The sequence below is a fragment of the Myxine glutinosa genome, chromosome 6 (genome assembly GCF_964187855.1).
Source record: "Myxine glutinosa chromosome 6, kmMyxGlut1.1, whole genome shotgun sequence".
NCBI classification, from domain to species: domain Eukaryota; kingdom Metazoa; phylum Chordata; class Myxini; order Myxiniformes; family Myxinidae; genus Myxine; species Myxine glutinosa.
In genome coordinates this window covers 80248977-80272011 of record NC_136266.1, presented here as the reverse complement: position 1 = coordinate 80272011, position 23035 = coordinate 80248977, and the positions used below count along the sequence as shown (strand labels likewise).

Here is a 23035-nt window from a genome sequence, read left to right as displayed (position 1 = left end):
GCTTTGCAATCCTGAATACCGCTCTCTGACTCTCTTCCGAATCCAAGCGTTCTCCGAACATTTTCCTACATGCCTCCTGCGCCTTTGCTACCTCTTTCTTTGCAGCCTTCCTGGCTGCCTTATAACTTTCATGCTCTGCTGTTTCTGCTCCCGTACCCTTCGCCTTCTGCCACTCCTTGAACTTCTTCCTCTTCTCGTCAATCCTCTTTCCAACTTCATCATCCCACCACCATGTTTCCGAGTGCCTCGGTGGTCCTTTTGTCCATCCACATACCTCACCAACGGCTCCCAACAGACGAGCTTTCATTGACATCCAACCACTTTCAAGCTCAACCACATCATCCTCGACCCTACTCAGCCTCTCTTTTAATGCCTCCCTTACTGTCCCCTCTTTCAACCTCCACACCTTCATTCTCGGTTGGTACTTCACCCGCCGAGCTCTCCTCGCACCTTTCACCCTTACGTCGCAGACAACCAAGTGGTGCTGTGAAACAGCCTCCTCCCCCGGGATCACCTTTGTGTCTCGGAGGTGCCCCCTATCTCGCCTACGCACCATCAGGTAGTCAACGGTTGTCGTCGACCCACCTGACGTGTATGTAATAAGCTTATTATCCTCTTTCTGGAACTGAGTATTACAAATCAACAAATCAGCTCCATCAGCAAACTCCAAAATCCTTTCACCTTGTCCATTTCTCACACCATATCCGTAACCCCCATGAACTCCTTCAAAACCATCCATACTCCTTCCCACATGTCCATTTAGGTCTCCTCCTACCACAACAACTTCCTCATCTTTCACGTTTTCCATCAGCTTCTCTATCGCACACCAGAACTTATCCTTCTCTTCATCGCTCCGACCAACCTGCGGAGCATATCCCGAGATGACGTTCACCAAGAGCTTTCCAATCATCATTTTCACCATCATCAACCTGTCACTCACTCTAGTCACACTCACCACACTGTCTACAAACTCCTCAGAAAACAGGACACCAACACCATTCACGCCCTCCAGGCACCCTTGCCACACAAACTTGTATTTCTGTCCCTGCCTACCCTTCACCATTCTCACACCACTTCCCTTCCATCTCGTCTCTTGCACACAACATATGTCCACTCTTCTTCTGACCAATACTTCCACCACTTCTCCTGATCTCCCTGTCATTGTCCCTACATTCCATGTCCCAAACCTCAGAAACCGATCTCCACTTCGGGCTGTACCCTGCCCACATGTAGTTGTAATTGTCATGGTTCTCTTTTTGAGGCAATGTTTTTTTTTAAAGCCGGATGCCCTTCCTGACGCCAACCCTCTTAGTCGCCTCCTACGACACGCAGGGATACGGCATACCTATTCTTATCCAGGGTACACACTGGGAAACGTTTAAAACATGGAAATCCTGGGGAGGGGGGGGGGGGGGGGGATCACCGCTGCGGTTTAAACATATTTAAATAAATATTTAAACAAAACCATGAAAACAATCTGGGAAAAGTCTCTAAGTGAGAACGTGGATTTGAGAAAGCAGGAGCAGAGGTGAAAGAACAAACGAGAATATAGGGGCGGGGCGGATAAATAAATATAGGGGGCGGACATAGAGAGGGTAGTTGGATGATAATGACGAGGGAGCGCAATAATATAAGGGGCGACTGGGAAGCGCGAGTTTCAGAGGGGAGTAGTTAGATCAGATGATGCCAAGTGTTTGAGGATCGGAAGTGTATGGACAGGGGTATGACTGAGTAGTGGCGATTGTGTATTGTGTTGACCAAATGGTCCAGGGAGGAAGGAGGGTGCAGGAAGCACCAGTAGGAGTGATTGCACAGGTGTGCAACTACAGGTGAGCATGGTTGTATGGAGAATGGTTGTGTGGAATACATGGAGTAGGGAATATATGGAGTATGGAATGGATGGTGTGGAGTGAGTATGGTGAAAACTGTGGAGTGGAGTGAATGGTGCGAAGGTGTGAATGGGGGAAAGGATGGACCCCATCACGAATACCCGGGGAGGGTAGTTTAAGAGTTAGGTAGAGGGAGTAGGTAAATTGTGGTTGGATATTGGCATCTGTGGTGCGTGGCGGAAGAATGGTGTTTGGATGGGTGCATTAGTGACGTGGAAATGGCTGGGCGTGTGGCCTGTTAGTATGTGTAGTTGAATGGGCACTCCGCCACTGTTAGGATGTCGGCCAGGTGAGGCCGCAGGTGGGCTCTGGGAGCCGGTAGAGTTGTGGATGGGGCCCGAGGATCCGGAGGACGGACCCGGGTAGCCCAGTGCCAGAGAGGGCACCGAGTGAGGTAAGCGCCAAGGAGGGCCTTCCCCAGTTAGATAGGTTAGGTTAAGGAGCAGGTAAGCTCGGAGGCAACTGCAGTGGTGGAGGTGTGCAGGTGGGTAGACCTGCTGGGAGAGCCACACGACCCAGCCCGGAAATTGTGCAAAGGCACAGGGAGTTGAATCGGGGGAGTGAGACCCCAAATTGATGAAGCACCACAGTTTGGTCAATGGGAATTTGGTTCTTAAAACCGCATAGAGTAAGATGGCCAATGGTTTGGCAGGGAAAGACCCCGGGTAGTGTAAAGTGTATTAAAGTCACTTAGAGGATAGTTAGGATTGGAATCTCCTCGCACCATCTACATCCACTCACCTGAGGTAACGACGGTGCTCCACACCATGCCATGGTTTGTTTTTATTATTTTGGTGCAAATGTTTGGAATGTGAGACGCATCATGACGTGGGTGTGACATTGTGCTTTGTGTTCCATCTCTCCCTCCTTATGAGGATTGATGATGAGTTGGTGATGGCAAATTTTGGTTAGAGGGATTGTGGGGACGAATTTGGTATAGGAGAGATAAGGGGAAGACGTGACAGTAGTGACGAATTTGTAAATGTGTAGATTTTTGTACATATGGGGTAAGGGCAAGGGTAGAGTAGGTAACAGGGGGGGGTGACGTACGGTAGGGACGAGCTTTCTCACTTCGCTCTCCGTACGCACCTCGTCTTGCATTGCCTTGTTTGATGTGTACCCTTGTGACCTTACCCCTCGCTCACCTGTCTTCTATCCCCCTGTCTCCCACCCGAGGACTGTGCTCTCTGGGCACCGAGGGGAGCGTGCGGGAGTCCGCCATTGTGTGCCCGAACTCTCGCAACCACAGCTGCCTGCATCGATGCATCACTTATGGACCACATGTCTGTGGCTGAGCACCACTCATGGACCCTACGGGTTGGGGCATGGCCCCTCTGCTGGAACCGGCCATGATGGCCCGAGATCTTGCTGGCGGACCTTGGTCACATGGCACCTATGCCATACAGGTGAACCACTCATAGTCGGCCCTGTGGGCCATAAATAACAACAATGGACACGTTTTGTGCAAGTTTTATTTCCACCAAATAGGCTGCCAGTAAAGAAGAAAGACATCAGGAAGAACATTGGCCAGCAGAGGGAGCCGAAGAGCAAGAACACCACCAGGGGTTTGTTTGGTTATTTTTATTGTGAACTGCAATGACTGTGCACTGATTGGTGCTTTATGGTGCTTTGGTGCGTTTTTGGTGCTGGTGCATCGATGCAGGGCAGGCTGCCTCCCCCCCAAAATAACAATCACAGGTCCTGGGTTAGTTTTGTAAATACAAGTAGCGTCAACTGTAAATAATGCTCCCCCATCGTTCATGTTGTAGTTTGAAGACCATTCCGCAATTCGGTTAGCTGTGGGCGTAAATCTGTAAGGCAGGGTGCAATGCAGAAGCGGGACATACTTATTTGTGTTTTAAAATTGTCGCACTCAGGGCCAGGTTAAATGTAGAGGGAACTACACCTACGTGCCACACTAAAGTTAAAAGTTAATAGGCCCGGGATGTGCCTAAGAGGAGGAGGGTGCAGTGTTATGGATTTGAGAATTGTGTTTTTGTGTGTTGGAAATATCACCCCCCTTCCTCCATTTGGTGTGAAAAGGTTAAAGGTCGTCCCCGTAGTTAGTTCATATACAATCACGTAGCAAATCATAGATCCCCCTGTTCAGTAGTTATCTCCTTATTATATGTGTATTAGGTTAAGGTTCTGTCTTCCATTAGTTGACACTGCATTGCATCAAATTGGAACAAGGTAGAATCCCTTTTCAAATTCCCCAAAGCCTCCATTTCAAACCGCATGCCCCTTTTGTCAGCCATTGCCAACTGCATCGGGCGGTTTTCTGCATTCGCCGCTGCTGCTTTGGGACCGTGTTTTTCGCCGCAAGACTCCATTGAGCACGAGGTCATCTCGGAGCAGAAGGTGGGAGGAGTTAGCCCAGCGCCAGGAACAAGGCGTGGCCTTGCCAACGCCTCCTCTAGGGGCGGGATCGGTGAGCCCTCGCGACCAATAGAGGCCGAGGCGAGCTCACCAATGGGCGTGTCCTGGAGGCCGGCGGCTTGATCGCCCCAGGCACGATAAAAGCACGCGCGCAAGCCTTTTGAGAGGGTCGGCAGATGCGTGAGAGACGGCAGAGAGAGAGAGAGAGAGAGAGAGAGAGAGAGAGAGAGAGAGAGAGAGAGAGAGAGAGATAGAGATGCGGCAGATGGGTCCAGAGCGAGGGAAGTGACGGAGCCCCACGAGCAGTACCACGCAGCTTTGACTCCACCAGGCAGCTTTGACTCCACCAGGCAGCGTTGGCTCCACCAGGCAGCTTCGACCCGTTACCATGCGGGAACCAGGATCGGTGGCATCGGTGGCCGTCGAGGTCCAGCCCGACGTCCCGTGCGGGATCAAGCCCGAACCATCTGCTCCAGCTGAACCTTCCTCTCTCCTTCCAGCTATCGTTCCTGCCTCCATTCCCCAGTCGTGTAAGTGTGATCGTAGTCTGTCTTTTGTCTTGTGCTTGGGGTTAAGTCAGACTGTAGTAGGTAAGCTAATTTGCACTGTGTCCTCTTCTTCTTCTGTATTTTATTTTATTATCTTTCCTCCTCCTTGGTTTCTTTTGGTTGTAAATAATAGCAAATAAATCATATTCGTATTTCCTACTGCTGTCTTCCTCTTCTTCACATCCGTCGTCTTAGTGATTTCCTTCATTGAATACCTGTGGCACGATTTTGGCCAACGTTCAGGATCGGGTCTAGTCCTTGTTAATAGTTCGTGCCGCGGTTGCTAAAACCGCTCGGCAATTAACATCTGTCCGCGGTACGAACGGGGCTGCGCACCTGCCTTTCCGGAGGTAGCTGTGTAGCGTCAGGAGCGGAGACGGCCAGTGAAAATAGAAGGGGGGATTAACCCCCCCCCCCCCCTGAGGGGAGTGCCGTACTCCGTCTCCGTAACAGTATCTTGTTTAAACAGAATGCATGTGAAAAAGTATATTTACAGTACAAAGCATTCGCTGGATTAATATAAACTCCTGTGATTAGGAAACACAAGCTGTGCAAACAAGGACACTTGATGAGCTTGTGTGCACGTGTGCGTTTTTTTTTTGTGTAGGTGTGTGAAACATGTGTGCTCTCTGTTCAACAGGACTTACATGCCGTATGCCTGCTAATGGTGAGACTGTGACAATTGCAACATGTCCCAATATCCCAGCAGATGCTTCCATCAGTTTGCTCAAGAATGAGTCATTGGGTGAGGAATCTCATTTTTATGCATTTCTTTGTTTAGTTAATCGACTTTTTACCGACACCACCAAAGGTGGACAGAAGTTATGTTTTCACCCATGTTTGTCTGTTTGTCCGTCTGTGATCAGGATATCTCAAAGAAGTTATGGATGGATCTGAACGAAATTTGATGGATAGGCTGGGTGTGTCACAAGGATGAATTGATTATATATTGGTGAAGATCCGGATACTATAATTTGAGTGATTCTTCACCATTGAAATGATATGTAGCAGGATATCTGAAAACGTTATGGATGGATTTGGACGAAACTTGGTGGACATGTTATATGTGCGACAAGGAATAATTTATTCAATTTTCGTGAAAATCCAGATGTAGACACGACAGTTTTTTATATTTTCTTATGTTATTCTTCATCATTGAGAGATGGGGCCAAAAACGATGCATCATACGATATTTCAAAAAGTTGTGGACGGATTATGACAAAACCTGGTGGATGAGTTGGTTAGGTAACACTAACAAGCTGATTATATTTTGGTTTAGGTATGGATGCAGATCCAGCCTATCAGTGGGATACAAAACGTGAACTGTTCAGCTTGGTGGAAGTGTGCACTCTACCGTATGCTGTTCTCGTTCTTTATTTGTTTACGGGATGTTGGGAGAGGTCCTTTTCAGTCAGAACTTAGTGCCATCCCAAGTTGTCCTGAAAATATGGTGGTGCCTTATAAACTGCTGCATTGGCTTTGGGAATGGGTAAGTTGTGATGGAAGTATGGTACTTTGTGAGGCATTCCAGACTCTCATTCCAGCTATATGTCATAATAGATCAGTGATTACTGTATACTTCCTAATCACGATGTTCTCCAACCTTTTAATTCATATATTGAGGTTTATAGAGGTGTTAGATGATGATGGGTAGAGATTAGTCACAAAATAGACTGAAATCGAGTGGACAGAGGTGAAATAGGCAGACAAAGGGAATGTAAAGTAACAAACAAACCAGACTGAATAGATAAAGAAGCAGACAGAGGAAGGATTGGTGACAAAAATAAAGTTTGGATGGATTTGCTGATGACTCCACTCTCTGCCGCTCCATTCCTCATCCCTCATATCGGCAGCTGCAGCCTCCTCACTCTCTGCAGACCTGGACAAAATCACAGACTGGGCAAACAAGTGGAACATGTCTTTCAATCCTGACAAATCTCACACTCTTACTATGTCTCTCCGAAAAGACCGACTGGACAACCCTCCCATCCACTTTCTGAATAGTCCTCTCCAAGAAGTTCTGTCACTCAAGCTTTTGGGTCTCACTATCTGCCACGATCTTTCCTGGGAAAACCACATTTCCAAGCTGGCCTCCAAAGCCAGTCGCCGACTGGGCAACCTCCGTCGTGCGAAGTCCTTCCTTGGCACACCTGAGCTCCTCACCACATACAAGGCTTTCATCCGCAGCTCAATGGAGTAATGCTCTCCCCTCTGGGCTGGTGCTCCTGCCTCACACCCAGCTCGTCTTCACGCTGTTGAAACCAAGGCTCTTAGAAGCATTGGTATCTCCTGCGATGAAGCTGACTCTGATGGCCTTTCACTCTCTCACCGCTAGCAGGTTGGCCATCTTTCTATCTTCTACCGACTCCTCTCCGACCTTGCACCCCCTGCTCTATCTGTGCTGTGTACCCCAAATATTCCTGCAGGATGCACAAGATCTGCCAGTAACCCTCTTCTGGTGAAACTGCCAAAATCAAGACTCTCAGCTCATCTTCACTCTTTGAAATCCTCTTTTTTTCCACCTCTGGAACAAACTCCCACACTCTCTTCAATCACACTCCTCCCTCCAGGTCTTCACAACAGCTGTTCATCACCATCTCTTGTCTTTCCCCATCCAAAACCTTGATCTTTCCTACCCCTGTTTATCCACTCCAAACCCACCTCCTTCAAATTTCCTGTTTCCTTTCCTGAAACTGATCCTGGTGTTGGCTTAGCGGTTAGGGTGCTGGCTTGGGATCTGAGGATCCTGGGTTCGCATTCCCGGTCGATCGCTGAATTAATGCCAGGGGGGTTGACTCAGCCTGTCATCCTTCCGAGGTTGGCAAATTGAGTACCAGCTTGCTGGGATGAATGATCACGGTGTGTACCCGGATTTAGAATAGGTACACGGTATCCCTGTGCATCGTAAGAGGCGACTAAGGGTTGGCATCAGGAAGGGCATCCGGCCATAAAACATTGCCTCAAACAGGGAACCATGATTGTCATGGGGCCCGCAAGGCTAACCCCCACTCTAGTGGGGAAAAATGGCTTTAAAACGATCATTCATTCATTTCATTCTTTCCTGAAACTAACTGTAGTGTGCATCTTGTTTATACCGTGTACCCCACCCCAGCCCTCTCTTTTCCACAGATCTCCTGATGTTCCTGTTCCCTACTGTTGTTATATTTCCCCTCTGTCTCTTGTCACCTGCTCCTTTTATTATATGTTATATGTGTTAGCTGTCATACGGGCCTTGACAAAGTATACAAAAAAATTACTAACTATTATACTACTTTATTTTACTCTAAGTTAATGTGTTCTAATACTTATGCTTACCTAAAGTGGGGGAGTGAACATAAAGAGTGCTGTTGTTCTTCAAGGGTAAAACATGTCAAGGGTAAAAAAAATACCAAGAAATAAAAGCTGACCTTCCGTACTCTTGCCTCATACTCATCTTTTGATCTCAAATCCAAATTTCTTGGGTATTAATAACAATAATAACAAATTTGACTTCACTGTTCCAATATTTCTGGAGGGCACTGTATGTTATGGTACCACTGAAAGACTGACTTATGGTTGGGATTGTACGTTTTTGGAGATGGTCATTAGGTGGCACTTCTCGGGTATGAAGGTAACTTGGCACTTGTTAGTCAAACATGGATTATATCAAGACCTGCATGATAGGCAGGCATATATTGCTTAATTATGAGTGCTGAAGATAATCCCACAAAGTTGTTGAAATAGCTTACATGTGGGGCTATTTACTGAGGCGATCAGTAAGAAGTCCCATATCCAAGCTGGTGATGGAGAGCCATTGTTGGCCATTGTTGAAGCAACTGAAGATGGGCAAGGGCACTGCCCTCAGAAGCTCTCACAGTTATGTCATAGGGCTGTAAATGTTTCCCTCAATCTCAACTATCTTCATCTGTTGCAGGTATCATTGCAGTCATTGATCTTAACTTTACCAGAGCTTTTGGTGCCAGATTTAACCGAATTCTGTTTTGATATTCAGAGCAGCAACTCTCACCTCTGTCATTTAGCTCTGATGGTTCTACCTTGCAGGTGAGACAGGACGTACCATGTGGTGGCAATGACAGTATGTGGGGTATTGTCATTCATGTACTGTATATTTCATTCGGACAAGCATGTCAGGCTGCTGCTTGTTTAATCCACGTATAAGAGATTTCTCCAAATTTAGCAATTCTCACCCCCAGGTATTCATGAAATAATTTTGAGTCTGAAATTGTTCGCCTGTTTGTTTGTTGCTGTTGTGTGGCATAAAGCTAAACCTTGCAATGCAATCGTTTTAACACTCCTGCTTCAATTATGCTTTTAAAATATTCTCTTGTCTTTTATTGGGCTCAAATAGTGGTCCTGATTTTATACTGTGCATCTGTGATTTTCATCTTCATCAACTTCATCAAATTCATCATCTTCACCTTCTTCAACATCTTATTCAACATCTTCTTCAGCATCTTCAACCTCTTATTCACTATCTTCTTCAACATCTTCTTCAACATCTTCTTCAACATCTTCCTCAACATCTTCTTCAACATCTTCCTCAACATCTTCTTCAAACATCTTCCTCAACATCTTCTTCAAACATCTTCTTCAACATCTTCTTCAACATCTTCTTCAACATCTGCTTCATATTCTTCTTCAGCTTCTCCTTCAACTTCATCAACTTCACCTTCTTCAACATCTTCTTCTTCATCTTCTTCATAATCTTCATCTCTCCAAATTATACAGAGCGTCGGTTCTGCCATACCAGTTTATTGGCTTATGGTTACAATCCTACATGGGTCGCCACTCTGACACAGATCTGGGGACCTGTTGAGATGCAATCCTTGGTAACAAAGGTTGTATGACATTGAAATATCCTGGAAAGTGGATGATCCATGTTGTTCTTTTTTCTTCATATTTTTCAGGCTCTCTGCCCAACCCAAAAAAGCCTCGGGTATTACATGCCACTCTGATCATGAAGGACAATGTAAGTTAATTTCCTTCCTTTATATATCGGTTTTATTGGGCAAGGTCCAGATAGTTACAAATAGTTGGTCATTGGCTGTAGTAGGATGCGTTTTGGCCCATTGGCCTTCAAACGGTCTTTCTTATCTGGTATATTAAGACACTTATTAAGATCGTATATTAACTTGATATATTAAGGTTATATGTATATTGTATCTATGTATATATATACATTCACGTGAAAAAGTAATTACACCCCATGTAAAGTTTTGACTTTTTCAACATATTTCAACATACAGCTATTTGATCTTCATTTCAACAATATTGATAGATAAAGGTGATATAATATAACAAATATCATGAAACATTTACATTTTGTAGTCCATTGTATAATTTAAATAAACATAAATGCAAATTTCGCATGTGGAAAAAGTAAGTACACCCTTGGCTCTAATAGGTGGTATTGCTCCCTTTGGCAGAAACAACCTCAAGTAGGCGTTTCTTATAACTGTCTACCAGTCTCTGACATGGACTGGGAGAAATTTTTGCCATTCCTCCATGCAGAATTCTTTCAGCTGTGAGATGTTTGAGGGGTTTCTTGCATGCACAGCTCGTTTCAAATCCCCCCACAACATCTCGATGGGATTTAGATCCGGGCTTTGACTTGTCCATTCCAGAACCCTCCATTTCTTTCTTTTCAGCCATTCCTTGGTGGATTTACTGGTATGTTTCGGGTCATTGTCATGTTGCAAGGTCCACCTTCCGTTGAGGTTCAACTTTCCGTAAGATGGCCTCACATTATCCTCAAGCACCCTCTGGTACAATGAAGAATTCATAGTGGATTCTATGATGGTGAGCTGCCCAGGCCCTGATGCAGCAAAGCTGCCCCAAACCATAATATTTCCACTACCATGCTTTACAGTTGGTATCAGGTTCTTGTGGTCAAATGCTGTCTTTGGTTTTTCCGAAACATGTCTTCTGGTACTGTGGCGAAATAGCTCTACCTTTGACTCATCTGTCCAGAGCACATTGTTCCAGAAGTGCTGGTCTTTGCCTCGGTGTTCATTGGCAAACTTTAGTCTTGCCCTGATGTTCTTTCTGGACAGCAAAGGTCTCCTCCTGGCACACCTCCCATGTAGATCAAATTTGTGCAACCTCTTTCTAATGGTAGACTCGTGCACTTTGACATCAGCAGTGGCAAGAGCTACCTGTAGGTCCCGTGATGACATTCTGGGGTTCTTCGAGACTTCTTTCAGCATCTTGCGGTCTGCTCTCGGGCTGAACTTGCTGGGGCGGCCGGGCCTGAACAAGTTGGCAGTTGTTTGGAATCTCCTCCACTTGTAGATGATCTTCCGGACAGTCGAATGATTGATTTCAAATTGTTTGGAGATCTTTTTAAATCCCTTCCCAGACTTGTAGGCATCTATAACCTTCTTTTTGAAGGCCTCAGAGAGCTCTTTTGATCAAGGCATGGTGACGCCGCACACTTCAACAACAAAGAGCAAACCAAACTAAATGTCTGAGGTTTAAATAAGACACGTTCCTACAAGATCCTCTCGAATGATGTTCTCATCATTTGCACCTGAGCTGGTGCACCTGATTCTAATTTTAGGTATTTGAAGAAGTGATAAATGTGGGGGTTTACTTACTTTTTCCACATGTGAAATTTACATTTATGTTTATTTAAATTATACAATGGACTACAAAATGTAAATGTTTTATGATATTTGTTATATTATATCACCTTTATCTGTCAATATTGTTGAAATGAAGATCAAATAGCTGTATGTTGAAATATGTTGAAAAAGTCAAAACTTTACATGGGGTGTACTTACTTTTTCACGTGACTGTATATATATATATATATATATATATAATATATTATATATATATATATAGATATATATATATATATGTATATATATATATATATATATATATGTATATATATATGTATATATATATGTATATATATATGTATATATATATGTATATATATATGTATATATATATGTATATATATATGTATATATATATGTATATATATATATATATATATATATATATATATATATATATATTATATATATAGTCACGTGAAAAAGTATATATATATATATATATATATATATATATATGTGTACAGTGAAACCTTGACTTACGAGTTTAATTCGTTCTGTGACCGAGCTCGTAACTCAATTTGCTCGTTTCTCAAATTAAATTTCCCCATTAAAAGGCATTGAAATGCTATTAATCCGTTCCAGCCCCCAAAAAACCACACCAATTTTTTTTGTTACGTGTTTTTAAATAAGAAAAATGTACTTTATAAATAACAAATAATGTATAAACAAGCACGACCTCGTATATACTGTTCATAATAAAAGAGAATGTTGTAGCGACCCATGGGTCCCCCAAGCAAGACCGGCATCAGAATCTCCTTGTTCCAGCCGGTGACGTCACCGGCGGGGATCCCCGGCGCCAGAGTGGCTGGTCACGTGACCGCCAAAGCGTCCCGCGCGTGCGGGTATAATGAGCTACACCTGTGGATCACGTGACCACGAAGCACGCCTCGCTTGAGAGGCGTGGCTTTCGGTTTCGGTTTGGGTTTTTGCTTTATAAGGCAGCCCGATAAACGGGCTTTTTAGTGTTCCCGAGTTGGTTTTACGAATAAACATCTTCTCGGACGAGTTTGTGCCTTGCCATCCTTTTATCCGTATTCTGCTGGAGTCCAGACTCCTTCAATGTAAAGAAATAAACTGGTTTTATTAAGTGTTGTGGCGGACACGAAAGCACTGACGTGGTGACATCACCCCGCACACCAAGTGGGGGTGGGCCACGCCGGGGAGAGAGGCGTGGCCTCAGGATATAGACGGGGCGTGCAGCCTTGAGCAGCTTAGTGCTGCAGTTTGAATAAAGACTCTTGTATGAACCGCGTTGTCCGCTTGCTCCTTGCGTAAGCATTAGCGCGCGCAGCATCGCGCTACAGTGTATTTACCTTGAAGATCAGACGAAGATGCTGGCGGAGGTCGAGGAGATAACTTTTGCCCTTTTCGCCACACTTTCCTCGCTTTCACTTGCAGGGCGTTTCAATAAAAACCTGTCCAACGAGGTTTGTTTCTTCCTCCCTTTCAAGATGTTTCGAAAATTCTCCATCTCTTCATAGATAGAGGTCCGGAGCTTTGAAATAATCGTAACGCCCTTGGCTGGCGTTATAGCCTTTATCGACTCCTTCTGCTTCAAAATCGTACATATCGTAGAAGTACTACAATCGTACTGCCTCGCCAAGTCGACAACACGCACACCTCGCTCATGTTTTTCGACGATTGCGTGTTTTATATCCAAGCACATGATCCTCTTCTTCTTCTCAGTACTGCCCTTGGCATTCAATTTCTTAGGACCCATGGTTAAAACTAAGAAATTTTCCAAAATAACCAACATGCGAAAACAAAGCAGCAGCGATATACGGCAGAGATGCTTGCACGGCAAGATAACCACGTGACCGGAACGCTCGTTGGGCCACCTAGTGGCGGGTGGCGTAAGCTCGTAACTCAGATCTCGGCTCGCATCTCAAAGCAAAAAACCGCCCGAGCGACGGCTCGTATCTCGGAAAACTCGTAAGTTGGTGCACTCGTAAGTCAAGGTTTCACTGTATATATATATATATTACCGCCATTGCCGCAGCAGCTATGTCACCACCTTATCTGAAATGTTACATTAGTTCATCATGCCTGTTGTTTGTGTCCTTTATGACTTCTTTAAAAATAGTAAGTTTATTGTTTGGAATGGTTTTAAATTTTGTTTGACTGCAAGTCAGGCAGACAGAATTTAAAAAAAAATCTCGCTCCTGTCTACGCAAGAGTGTTCAGGACAATTCAGATTCAAAGTACTGTTGAGCTCCATTGTTTTCCGACTCATGTTCTGATTCGTGTTCAAAATATAACATTCAATTTAAATTAAATTGTTCCTCCATCATAAACTGACGTTTGTGGATGGACAGGTGAGCCAATTGCTTAACCCTGATTTTCGCTTCACGTGTGCGGGGTAAAAAAGAGACCTAGGCCACAATTGTTGTTATGCAGTGGAATACTAGCCTCCCGTGAGGGCCAGCATCAGTCTGCGTTAGCAGATGAGATAAAGAATGGATTTTTTTGTGAATTAAAAGTTGATTAGAGCGTTTTGCAGCTGTGGGGAATGTGGTGTGCCTGCCCGATGTTTCAAGTGTTAACCTTCATCTGAATAAAAGGCAAACATGTTTCTTTCTTCCCTTCCTTCCGATCCCTTCTCTAATCTTACCTCTTTCCTCCCTCTCTTTTTACACACTTTTATGTAACCTAACTTCATCTGAACTTTGCTGAACTTTCTTTGTTTGTCCCGTTTCAAATATTTGAGCCGTCCGTTTTCTAGGTTCCATACGTCCTAGAGAGCTGAAATTTGGCCCACGGTCCTATTTTCTGGTACATTTTCATCTATCAAAATTTAATTTAAAAAATAATAAATATTTGGTTTAAAACGTTAAAAAAAATTAAAAGTGTGTAGCCCGAAAACATGTTTTTTCGTTTACTTGTTTTAACCTGATAAAATATATACACAAAGGCTGGCATGAAAATGGTTGTTTTTCCCCAGTCTCTTGTGTGGCTTCACCTCTCCAGGATATTTGCTATTCGCCCTCATAGTTCCTGATGAAGGGGCCACTCGGTGACTCAAACAGACTTTGAGCCTTTGTCTTATTTTATTTTTCTGAATGACGTTCGAGATGGTTGTGCTTGTGCATTTCAAGAACTGCAGTTCTTCCATCTTCTAGGAGCACGAATTTATCTGTTATTCAAAGCATACTGTATGGAAGCACACCGTACCCAATATCGATGCTGTAACAGTACTGGTAATGGCATGACAAGCCAAGTGAAAGTGCCATGCCTTTTGTTTGTCTTCAGGTTACAACGTTTCTGAACAATGGCAGTGTTTTGTTTTATTGGAATTTCTCTACATCTGCTACTGTCCCTTTTATTCTATCATTTCTTTCCAATCCTCTAGTTCTGAAACGCTAATGAAAGGAGCTAGCTTTCAAACACTGCACATCTATCTACAGGGAATGGTACTGTGATCTACATCAAGATGGCCCAAACGGAATGTGCAAAGCAAATCCTTTTACCTTGTAAACGTCTATCTGGATTGATGAAACACTTGCAGTGTTGCCTTGGAAGCGCTTTCTGCTTTCACCAAGATGATGGTGATAGCTGAATCGTAATACAAGAAACTCTCCACTGTCGAGTCAAAAAGCTTTTATCGCTTCACCGCAGGGTTGAGGAAAATTATTTTGAATCAAACAATTTCCATCCAGAAAGTTTCTTTCATGCTGATAATCGATTTTTTTAGCTCACCTGGAACGAAGTTCCGAGGAGCTTATGCGATGGCGCATTGTCCGTCTGTCTGTCAGTCTGTAAACACTTGCAACTTCTTCTCTGAAACCGCTGATGGGATTGTGACCAAACTTGGCACAAATGATATTTGTTATGTTGTGACTAAAGCTTGTTTATGGAATTTTAAAAAATCAGGGTCTAAGGGGGTCTACCGGGGATCAAAGTCGATCCAAGTTTGACCCCCCAAAATAGGAATTTGCTTTTTCCTCTGAAACTGCACACACAATTTTGATAACACTTGACCACAACCTTCACCACCCGCGATGTACCAAAGTTCACGGCATTAAAAAAAACCGGGCCCTGAGGGAGTCTACTGTGGTTAGGAGATTGCACCCCCAAATAGGTGTTTCCTTTCTTCTCAGAAACTACATATGCAATTCTAATGAGACCTTACCACAACCTTCACCACCTGTGGTCTAGCAACCTTCACCACCTGTGGTCTACCAAAGTTTTTTCATGGCATTCAAAACTAGAACGGCACTCTTCGACATCACGACGTTGACTGATATGCCTCCGCCCACATTATTACATCATTACAATACTTGTACCAAGTTTGATTTAAATTCATTCTGCTGTTCTCAAGTTATCACATTTCTACCTGATATGACCTCTGACCTTTGACCTCTTGATCCCAAAAATTTAATCAGTTCATGTTTACATCATTATACATACCTGTACCAAGTTTTAATTTAAATTCCTTCAGCCGTTCATAAGTTATCACATTTTTACCTGACATGACCTCTGACCTTTGGCCTTTGACCTTGGGATACCAATATCTAATCATTTAATTTTTACCTCATTGTACATACCTGTACCAAGTTTGAATTTGATCACTTCAGCCGTTCTCAAGTTCTCGACCTATAACAGACTTTGACCTTTGACCTCTTGACGGCAAAATCTAATCAGTTAATCTTTACATCATTATACATAAGTGTACCAAATTTGGTCAGAATCCCATCACTGGTTCACAAGTTATCACTGTAACAGGATTCTTTCCTAACATGACCTCTGACCTTTGGCCTTTGACCTCGTGACCTCAAAATCGAATCAGTTCATCTTTACCTCATTATACATAACTGCACCAAGTTTGACTAAGATCCCTTCAGCTGTTCTCAAGTTATTGCGGTAACGAAAACTTATCACGGATGGACAGACGGACGGACAGCCGGATGGGCAACCTGAAAAAATAATGCCTTCGGCGACTTCGTCAACGGAGGCATAAAAATCAGGCCTTGAGGTGTCTACTGAGGGGTTGCCCCACAAAATAGGTGTTTTTTTGTTTGTTTAAAGTCTTTTGATTATGTTAGTATGATTCTACATGCTCCGCTCTCTTCTAGCAACCATTGAAATTGGTTTAAAATACCTTTAGTCAGTGCAGTATACTGCTTTATTCTACCAGGTGAGCGCCAGGGGTATCGCCCCTATTTTTTATGCCTCTGTCGAAAAAGTTGCTGAAGCATTATGCTTTTTGATTGTCTATCTTGCTGTCCATCCGTGATAGGTTTTTGTTACCGTGATAACTTATGAATGGTTGAACGGATCTAAGTCAAACTTGGTGCAAGTATGTATAATGATGCAAAGATGAACTGATTAGATTATGGGATCAAAAAGTTAAGGGTCAGATGTCATGTCAGGTAAAAATGTGATACTTGAGAACAGCTAAACGGATTTAAATCAAACTTGGTACAAGTATGTATAATGATGTAATAATGTGGGCAGAGACATATCGATCGACGTCCTGAGGTCGAAGAGTGCCGTTCTAGTTTTAATTTGTCTTCTTTGTTTCTTTACTTGAGCAACATACGATTCCATTGTTCTGCCTTTCACGGTGCTCACCATCCTTCCTCTTTTGTGGCATTTTACATAGACTTTGAGACTCGTTCCACCATCGCAAGCAATCAAAGAGCTGGGCCACACAGAGCACCAGCTGCGCTTCACAGCAAGCCTGCAGCTCCGACTGCCACCGGGAGAGGCTGACGCGCTCACTCACCTGTGCACCCACCTACGCAGGTCTGACAGCTGTTTTCAGAATAATTAACATGATGGACAATGTTTTTATTTTGTCATGCATCTCAATATGTATTATGGGAAGCATTGATCTGTTCGGTTTGCTGGTTTTAGGCAGGCCTGCAATCATGGGAATTGACGATATTGTATTTGATCAATACCTTTTTCATTTTACCTGTCTAGTTCGTTTGTAATAATTTTTTTCTCCAACATCACTTTGAATCCTCACCGCCAATCCTAGTGTGTTGAAGGACTACTCCATTCAGCGGTTGCAAGATGGCTCCGTTATGGTCGAGTCGGTCCTCATCAAGGCCTCCGGTACTGCTGATGACCAAGCCACTCAAGAAGTGCTAGTTTCTTGGTCATATCAGGTATCTTGTTAAGGGACCGTCCATTGGAGAGGTACTTTAAAGTCTGTGAAACACCTTGAACACTCTCACTTTACGTATGTTTCCTTTCAGGATGAAGACCTGGGGAGCTATTTGATGTCACTTCTCAAAAAAGGTCTTCCATGAGTTTTTTGTTTTTGAAGTGAGATGTCTCGTGCTTGCGGAGTCGCTGCAGTGTGTACCCTCAGTGAATTTTGTCCTCGAAGGTCCATTTGACGAGACCATTGCTGCATTGTAAACACCTCCAAATGGTTCTTGGCTTAGGAGGTTAACGCTTCCTCAAGCTTTGAATGCTTGAGACTACAAAGGCAAACTTTTAGGCCTTCTGTTCTATATTACTTTGTGTAAATATTGTGCAATTCCATGTCTATGGTGTGTTTTGTAAATAATTAATTGTGTGTTTTTACACACCCTTTTTATTCGGATGGCCTTCACCAGCAATGGTTTCTTAGGTTTTCTCAGTTCATTTTTGAGCTGACGAGTTCATGGTGTCACTGAAGTTACCTTGACTTGACAAGTTATCCCAGAGTAGGCTAAGCAACCTTGTTTAATCCGTAAATGCTATCTGGGTCTCAGTACAAACCAACTTGCTCAAGAGGCAACGGATTGCACAGGTTCCACAGTCCAACTTCACACACCAACTATATATGGCCCACATTGTGACTTCCAACACAGTGATATTCTGAGGTTATCAAAGGTAACGAGGATTTGTAATTTAATCTCGTAATCTGAAGCTCATCATATTATATTGGAAGAATTGTGTAATCTTTATTTTGCAAAAAATAAAACTATTGTGTGAAGTTTTGCTGTGGGTGTGAGTTCTCTTTTTTGAGTTTCTACTGGAGGTTGAATGCCTGGTGTTTGCTTCATGGTTGAGGTGGCTGGCTTAAGATCTTAGTGTCTTGCGTTTGGATCCCTGTCGTGCCATTGAAATACCACCAGATGGGTTGGCTCAGCATGTCATCCTTCTGTGGTTGGCAAAATGAGTACTAGCTTGCTTGGCAGCAGAAGCATTGCATCAGCAGCACAGCCACGCTTCCAGAAAATGATGCAATCGGCAGTCATATGCTGCACACTAAACAACAACTAGAAGTTGAGATGTGGTGTTCTTGTATGCTTTAAGTGCTCGAGAAAATGATGCTCGTTTTCAAATATGAGGACTTGTCTGAAACGGTGCTGTCCAAAACGGGGGTTGATGGGAAATGTTGGCACATCCATGTGATCACTCCACACTGCCCATTTTGTGTGGTTGTCCATGCCCTCACAGTGAATGTTGATTTGGACACCACCATGAGCTTTTTCGAGATGGATGCTTTTTTTTATGCCTCCGCTGATGAAGTCACCAAAGGCATAATGTTTTTGGGTTGTTCGCAAGTCCGTCCCTGCGTCCGTGATGGGTTTTAGTTACCACGATAACTTGAGAACGGCTGAAGGGATTTGAATTCAAAATTAGATTAAGTAGGTACTATGATGTAAATATGAACTGATTACTGATTAGATTTTGGGGTCAAAAGGTCAAAGGTCAGAGTCTGTAATATATTTTTGGTACCCCGATAACTTAAGAACAGCTAAAAAGGAACTAAATCAAACTTGGTACAAGTATGTATAATGATGAAAAGATAAACAGATTCGATTATGGGGTCAAGAGGTCAAAGGTCAGAGGTTCCGTTGGATAAAAATTCTGTTTCTGCGTTTAATAACTTGCGAACCAGTGATGGGATTTTAACCATACTTGGTATAAGTACATATTATGATGCAAAGACGAACTGATTAGATTTTGGCGTCAAAGGTGAGATGTCATGTCAGGTAAAAATGTTATATTTGAGAACAGCTGAAGGGATTTAAATCGAACTTGGTACAAGTATGTACCAGGTTGTAATAATGTAGGCGTAGGTATATCGGTGGACTTCACGACGTTGTGTAGTGCCGTTCTATGTAGTGTAGTGCCGTTCTATGTAGTGTAGTTGTGTAGTGTCATTGTGTAGTGCCTCATTGGTTGTTATCTCCATATGCAGGTTTTAGGAGGTGGGAGGAAGTTCTTTCAGAACTCAAAATCTCCACCTACTTTTTCAGTAAACGATTATTATTCATGAACCAAATTGTGAAGTTTCATTCTCATAGCTTTGTCACAACGGCTCTTGTTAGAAAACCAATCTTTTCAAAAAAACAAGACCGAAAGTCTAACAGCGGCGTAGCCGGGCTTATAAAATATTATAAACCACAAACACACATTATTAGCTTTTTAAAGAGTCGCTAATGCTGTTTATAACATTAAACAAATAAATTTGGAGGAATCCAGAAATACGTGAGGTTAGTTTTACTTACAGAACTAGGGGAAGATCTACTGTAATCTATATACCCACAAGGGTTGGGTACGGACCGTTTTGTTGGAAGAGCCGTAACGCCAATGCTTTTGATAATTGATCGTCATTTTAACAATTGCTTTGTTTGTGTTTCACACTGAATGAAAAACGTAAAGGTAGAGCATGGCGATTGTGATATATGACAGGTTCGACGATATGTTCGGCATGAGCGGCATATCTTACTATAATTCAACAAATGTCCGTCCGTCTGTCTGTCTGTCAGTTCGAAGGTACCGTAAAAACTGCTGAACCGATCGCAACGATATTTTGTGTGGGTAATCCTGGGATCTCCAGGAGTAAAATAGGCTATTTAGTTTTCCCAATTTCAGCTTTGGTCTCCAGCATTCTCAGGTTTGGACTCCCGCATAACATTCACATTCGCATAACGTTCATTGTGACGATGTTTTCATTGTGACGATGTTGTTTTCCCGGGTGCCGCACAAACGGCTGCACCGATCGAACTCGGTGACCTCGGACAAAGACCTTTTATAAGGACACGGGTTGAATCCCTGCTTGAGAGAATTCCAAACCCCTCCCCGCCATCACGGCCGTCTCTACAACTTATAATCCCACGAGATATGCGGAAAGGACGACCCAAAACCAATATAAACATCATTAAACATCATTCGTATATAAACATCATTAAAAGTAAATAATGACCTCGGCCAAAGTTCAAACGACATTTAATCTCTACATGAGAGAATTCCACATAGCTATTTGGGTGGTGTATAGGCTAACAGATCGCTGTCTCCATCGATCTTGCCAAGGCTGTAACAGCTATCGGCTCAAAATCATTTTAACTGTTGATTTGGTAGTTTTTACAATGAAGGTGTTGCCTGTTGTTAGCTTAGCGGTTAGGGTGCCGGCTTGGGATCCTAGGATCCTGGGTTCGAATCCCGGTCAATCGGTGAATTAACGCCAGGGGGTCAGTCAGGGGGAAAAATCAGTAGTCAGGGGGAAAACATGCAAAATCCAACTAAACCCCTTCAAAAAACAAGTCATAGAGGTTTTTGTATTTTTGGCATCCTTGGGACCCCTAGTCAGCATTTGTGGATGATAACATTAAATTTAGGCGGTGGCATTTTTTTAATTTGCGTATTTGCAAAATGGCTGCCACCCGCATCTAGCAAAACAACCACTTGCACATCTCAACAACTAATGGGTTGATTTTGTTGGTTTTACTATCAAATTATAGGTTTCCTCGGTTGCTGAATCGATTTGTGAGGTGACCGAAGCATTTCAAGGTCAAGGTCACTTGTACAAGGTCAATGTTTATGTCAATTTTGACCCCCAAACCAATAAAATGACATGGCCAGTTATTTTTAAATTTTGATTAACTCAATTGCTACTTAAGTTTATGTTTTAGGGTGTTGCGTTCATTTCCCACTTCACTGATGCAATTCATGGTCAAGGTCATAGTGTTGAGGTCAAGGTCAAGGTCATAACCTGGAAACAAAAAACGGCATCAATCAATGAATGGGTTTGTATAATCTTTTACCAAACAAAAGTTCCTTTGCAGAGTGTTGGAGTCGCATAGTCTGTATATTTAGCATAGATACTACCAGAAAGTTGTTGGTCAACAGTTTCAATTGTTTTTTCCCTTTATCCCCAGGTTCCTGAACAGAGTTTGCTAGATCATATCACAAACAGGCTGGGTACATGCATAATATTTTTGATGTAAAGTTCTCACATTTGCATGTCACAAGACTCTACAAGGTAAGAGTAATGCAAATATTCCTCATTTATCTTTGTTATTGTATCTTATATGTCACAGTCAATGTTTAAGAATTGGCCATTTAACAATATTAAAAAATGCCTAAAATTTATAATTACTTTGAACTGTAAGAAAAGAAAATATAGTTACACGTTTTTGCAAAATTTGAAAATTTAACTCCGCCTGTAAATATGTTACAGACTCTTAGTTGCTGATGCATTGCTTAAAAGCGGATATGATTTTACTGATTTCATTATATATATTTTTTCTACTCTTTAGGTCCTCTAATATGGAATGCACATTTGGGAGAGTCGGTCAGTGCAGAGCAGCTGGGGATGATTTCCAAGTCAGCGTCACTGAAACCCGAATTGACAGTATTCGGTCAGCCAGTAAACGAAGAGGTGACGGGCTACACCAACAGCTGGAGAGTGACTATTTAATAAAGATTCACAGAAAGTGTGCATCTTTATATACTTCTAAATTACTTGTAGATAGAGTAGAAAAAAGGCGTAGAGATGAGGAGTTAACTGAAGCTCGACATGCCAAACAGTTGAGATCAGATGCTCCCGTAGATGAGAGTGGTGTAAAGTTTGATTTCAAGATACATTGTATTTTTTGTTCGAATCCTACAATTTATACATTACCATGTGAGTATGACGCTAAAGTTCCACGCAATCGTCGCAAACCTGCATGTCTTGTACGTACTGATGTTGACAAGCATGGCAGAGAGTTGACAAAGGTTATTTGCGCAAAATGCTGTGAAAGAAATGACAGACTAGGGCATGTGGTCAAGACAAGAATAGATTCTATGATTGAGTCTGATCTTCATGCAGCTGATGCAAGGTATCATCGCGCGTGTAAAACCAATTTCCTGTACAACTTCAACAACATCGACAGCAAGGCACCCGAAGACCCATCTTTCCTTTCTCTGGCAGATACAATGTCTGTTAATAAGGCAAAGATGTGGAATTCAGTTGAACTGCAACAGGAGTACGAAGACAGCGGAGGTACTACAATCACACAGAGAAACATTCTCATACAGAAGATAAAGAATTATTTCAAAGATGCTATAATAGTTCTGTCTTCACCAGGTCTCGCCAGTATTGTTGCATTTGCATCTGAAACAACCAAGTTATTACATATTCTGAAGCGTGATGATGACGACGATGGAATTGATGCAGCCCTGTCTAAAGTTGCACAGAAAATACTAAAAGAGACTTTCACATCCAAGAGGAATACCTACACAGTCAACATAGATGTTGATATCGCTCGTGAATCAGTCAGTGAAACACTACTCAGTCTGCTTGAGAAAGTGAGTGGAAAGTTAGGTGATTCTCTGCCTGCCCTCATGATTAGTAATATGATTTCCGGAATGGTCCACA

At 42.9% G+C, this 23035-nt stretch overlaps 1 protein-coding gene across 3 annotated transcripts in view; it reads left to right on the top strand.

Moving 5' to 3' along the window:
- Window positions 1-18376, top strand: part of INTS11 (integrator complex subunit 11) — a 108331-nt gene extending 89955 nt beyond the window's left edge. For all 3 annotated transcript variants that reach the window (XM_068120461.2, XM_078780040.1, XM_068120459.2), the window contains 5 exons: window positions 5457-5561; window positions 9724-9785; window positions 17048-17190; window positions 17429-17558; window positions 17649-18376. In XM_068120461.2, the coding sequence (XP_067976562.2) occupies window positions 5457-5561; window positions 9724-9785; window positions 17048-17190; window positions 17429-17558; window positions 17649-17702 (494 nt within the window). In that variant the 3' untranslated portion in view covers window positions 17703-18376. The remainder of the gene's footprint in view (window positions 1-5456; window positions 5562-9723; window positions 9786-17047; window positions 17191-17428; window positions 17559-17648) is intronic.
- Window positions 18377-23035: the final 4659 nt, after the last annotated feature.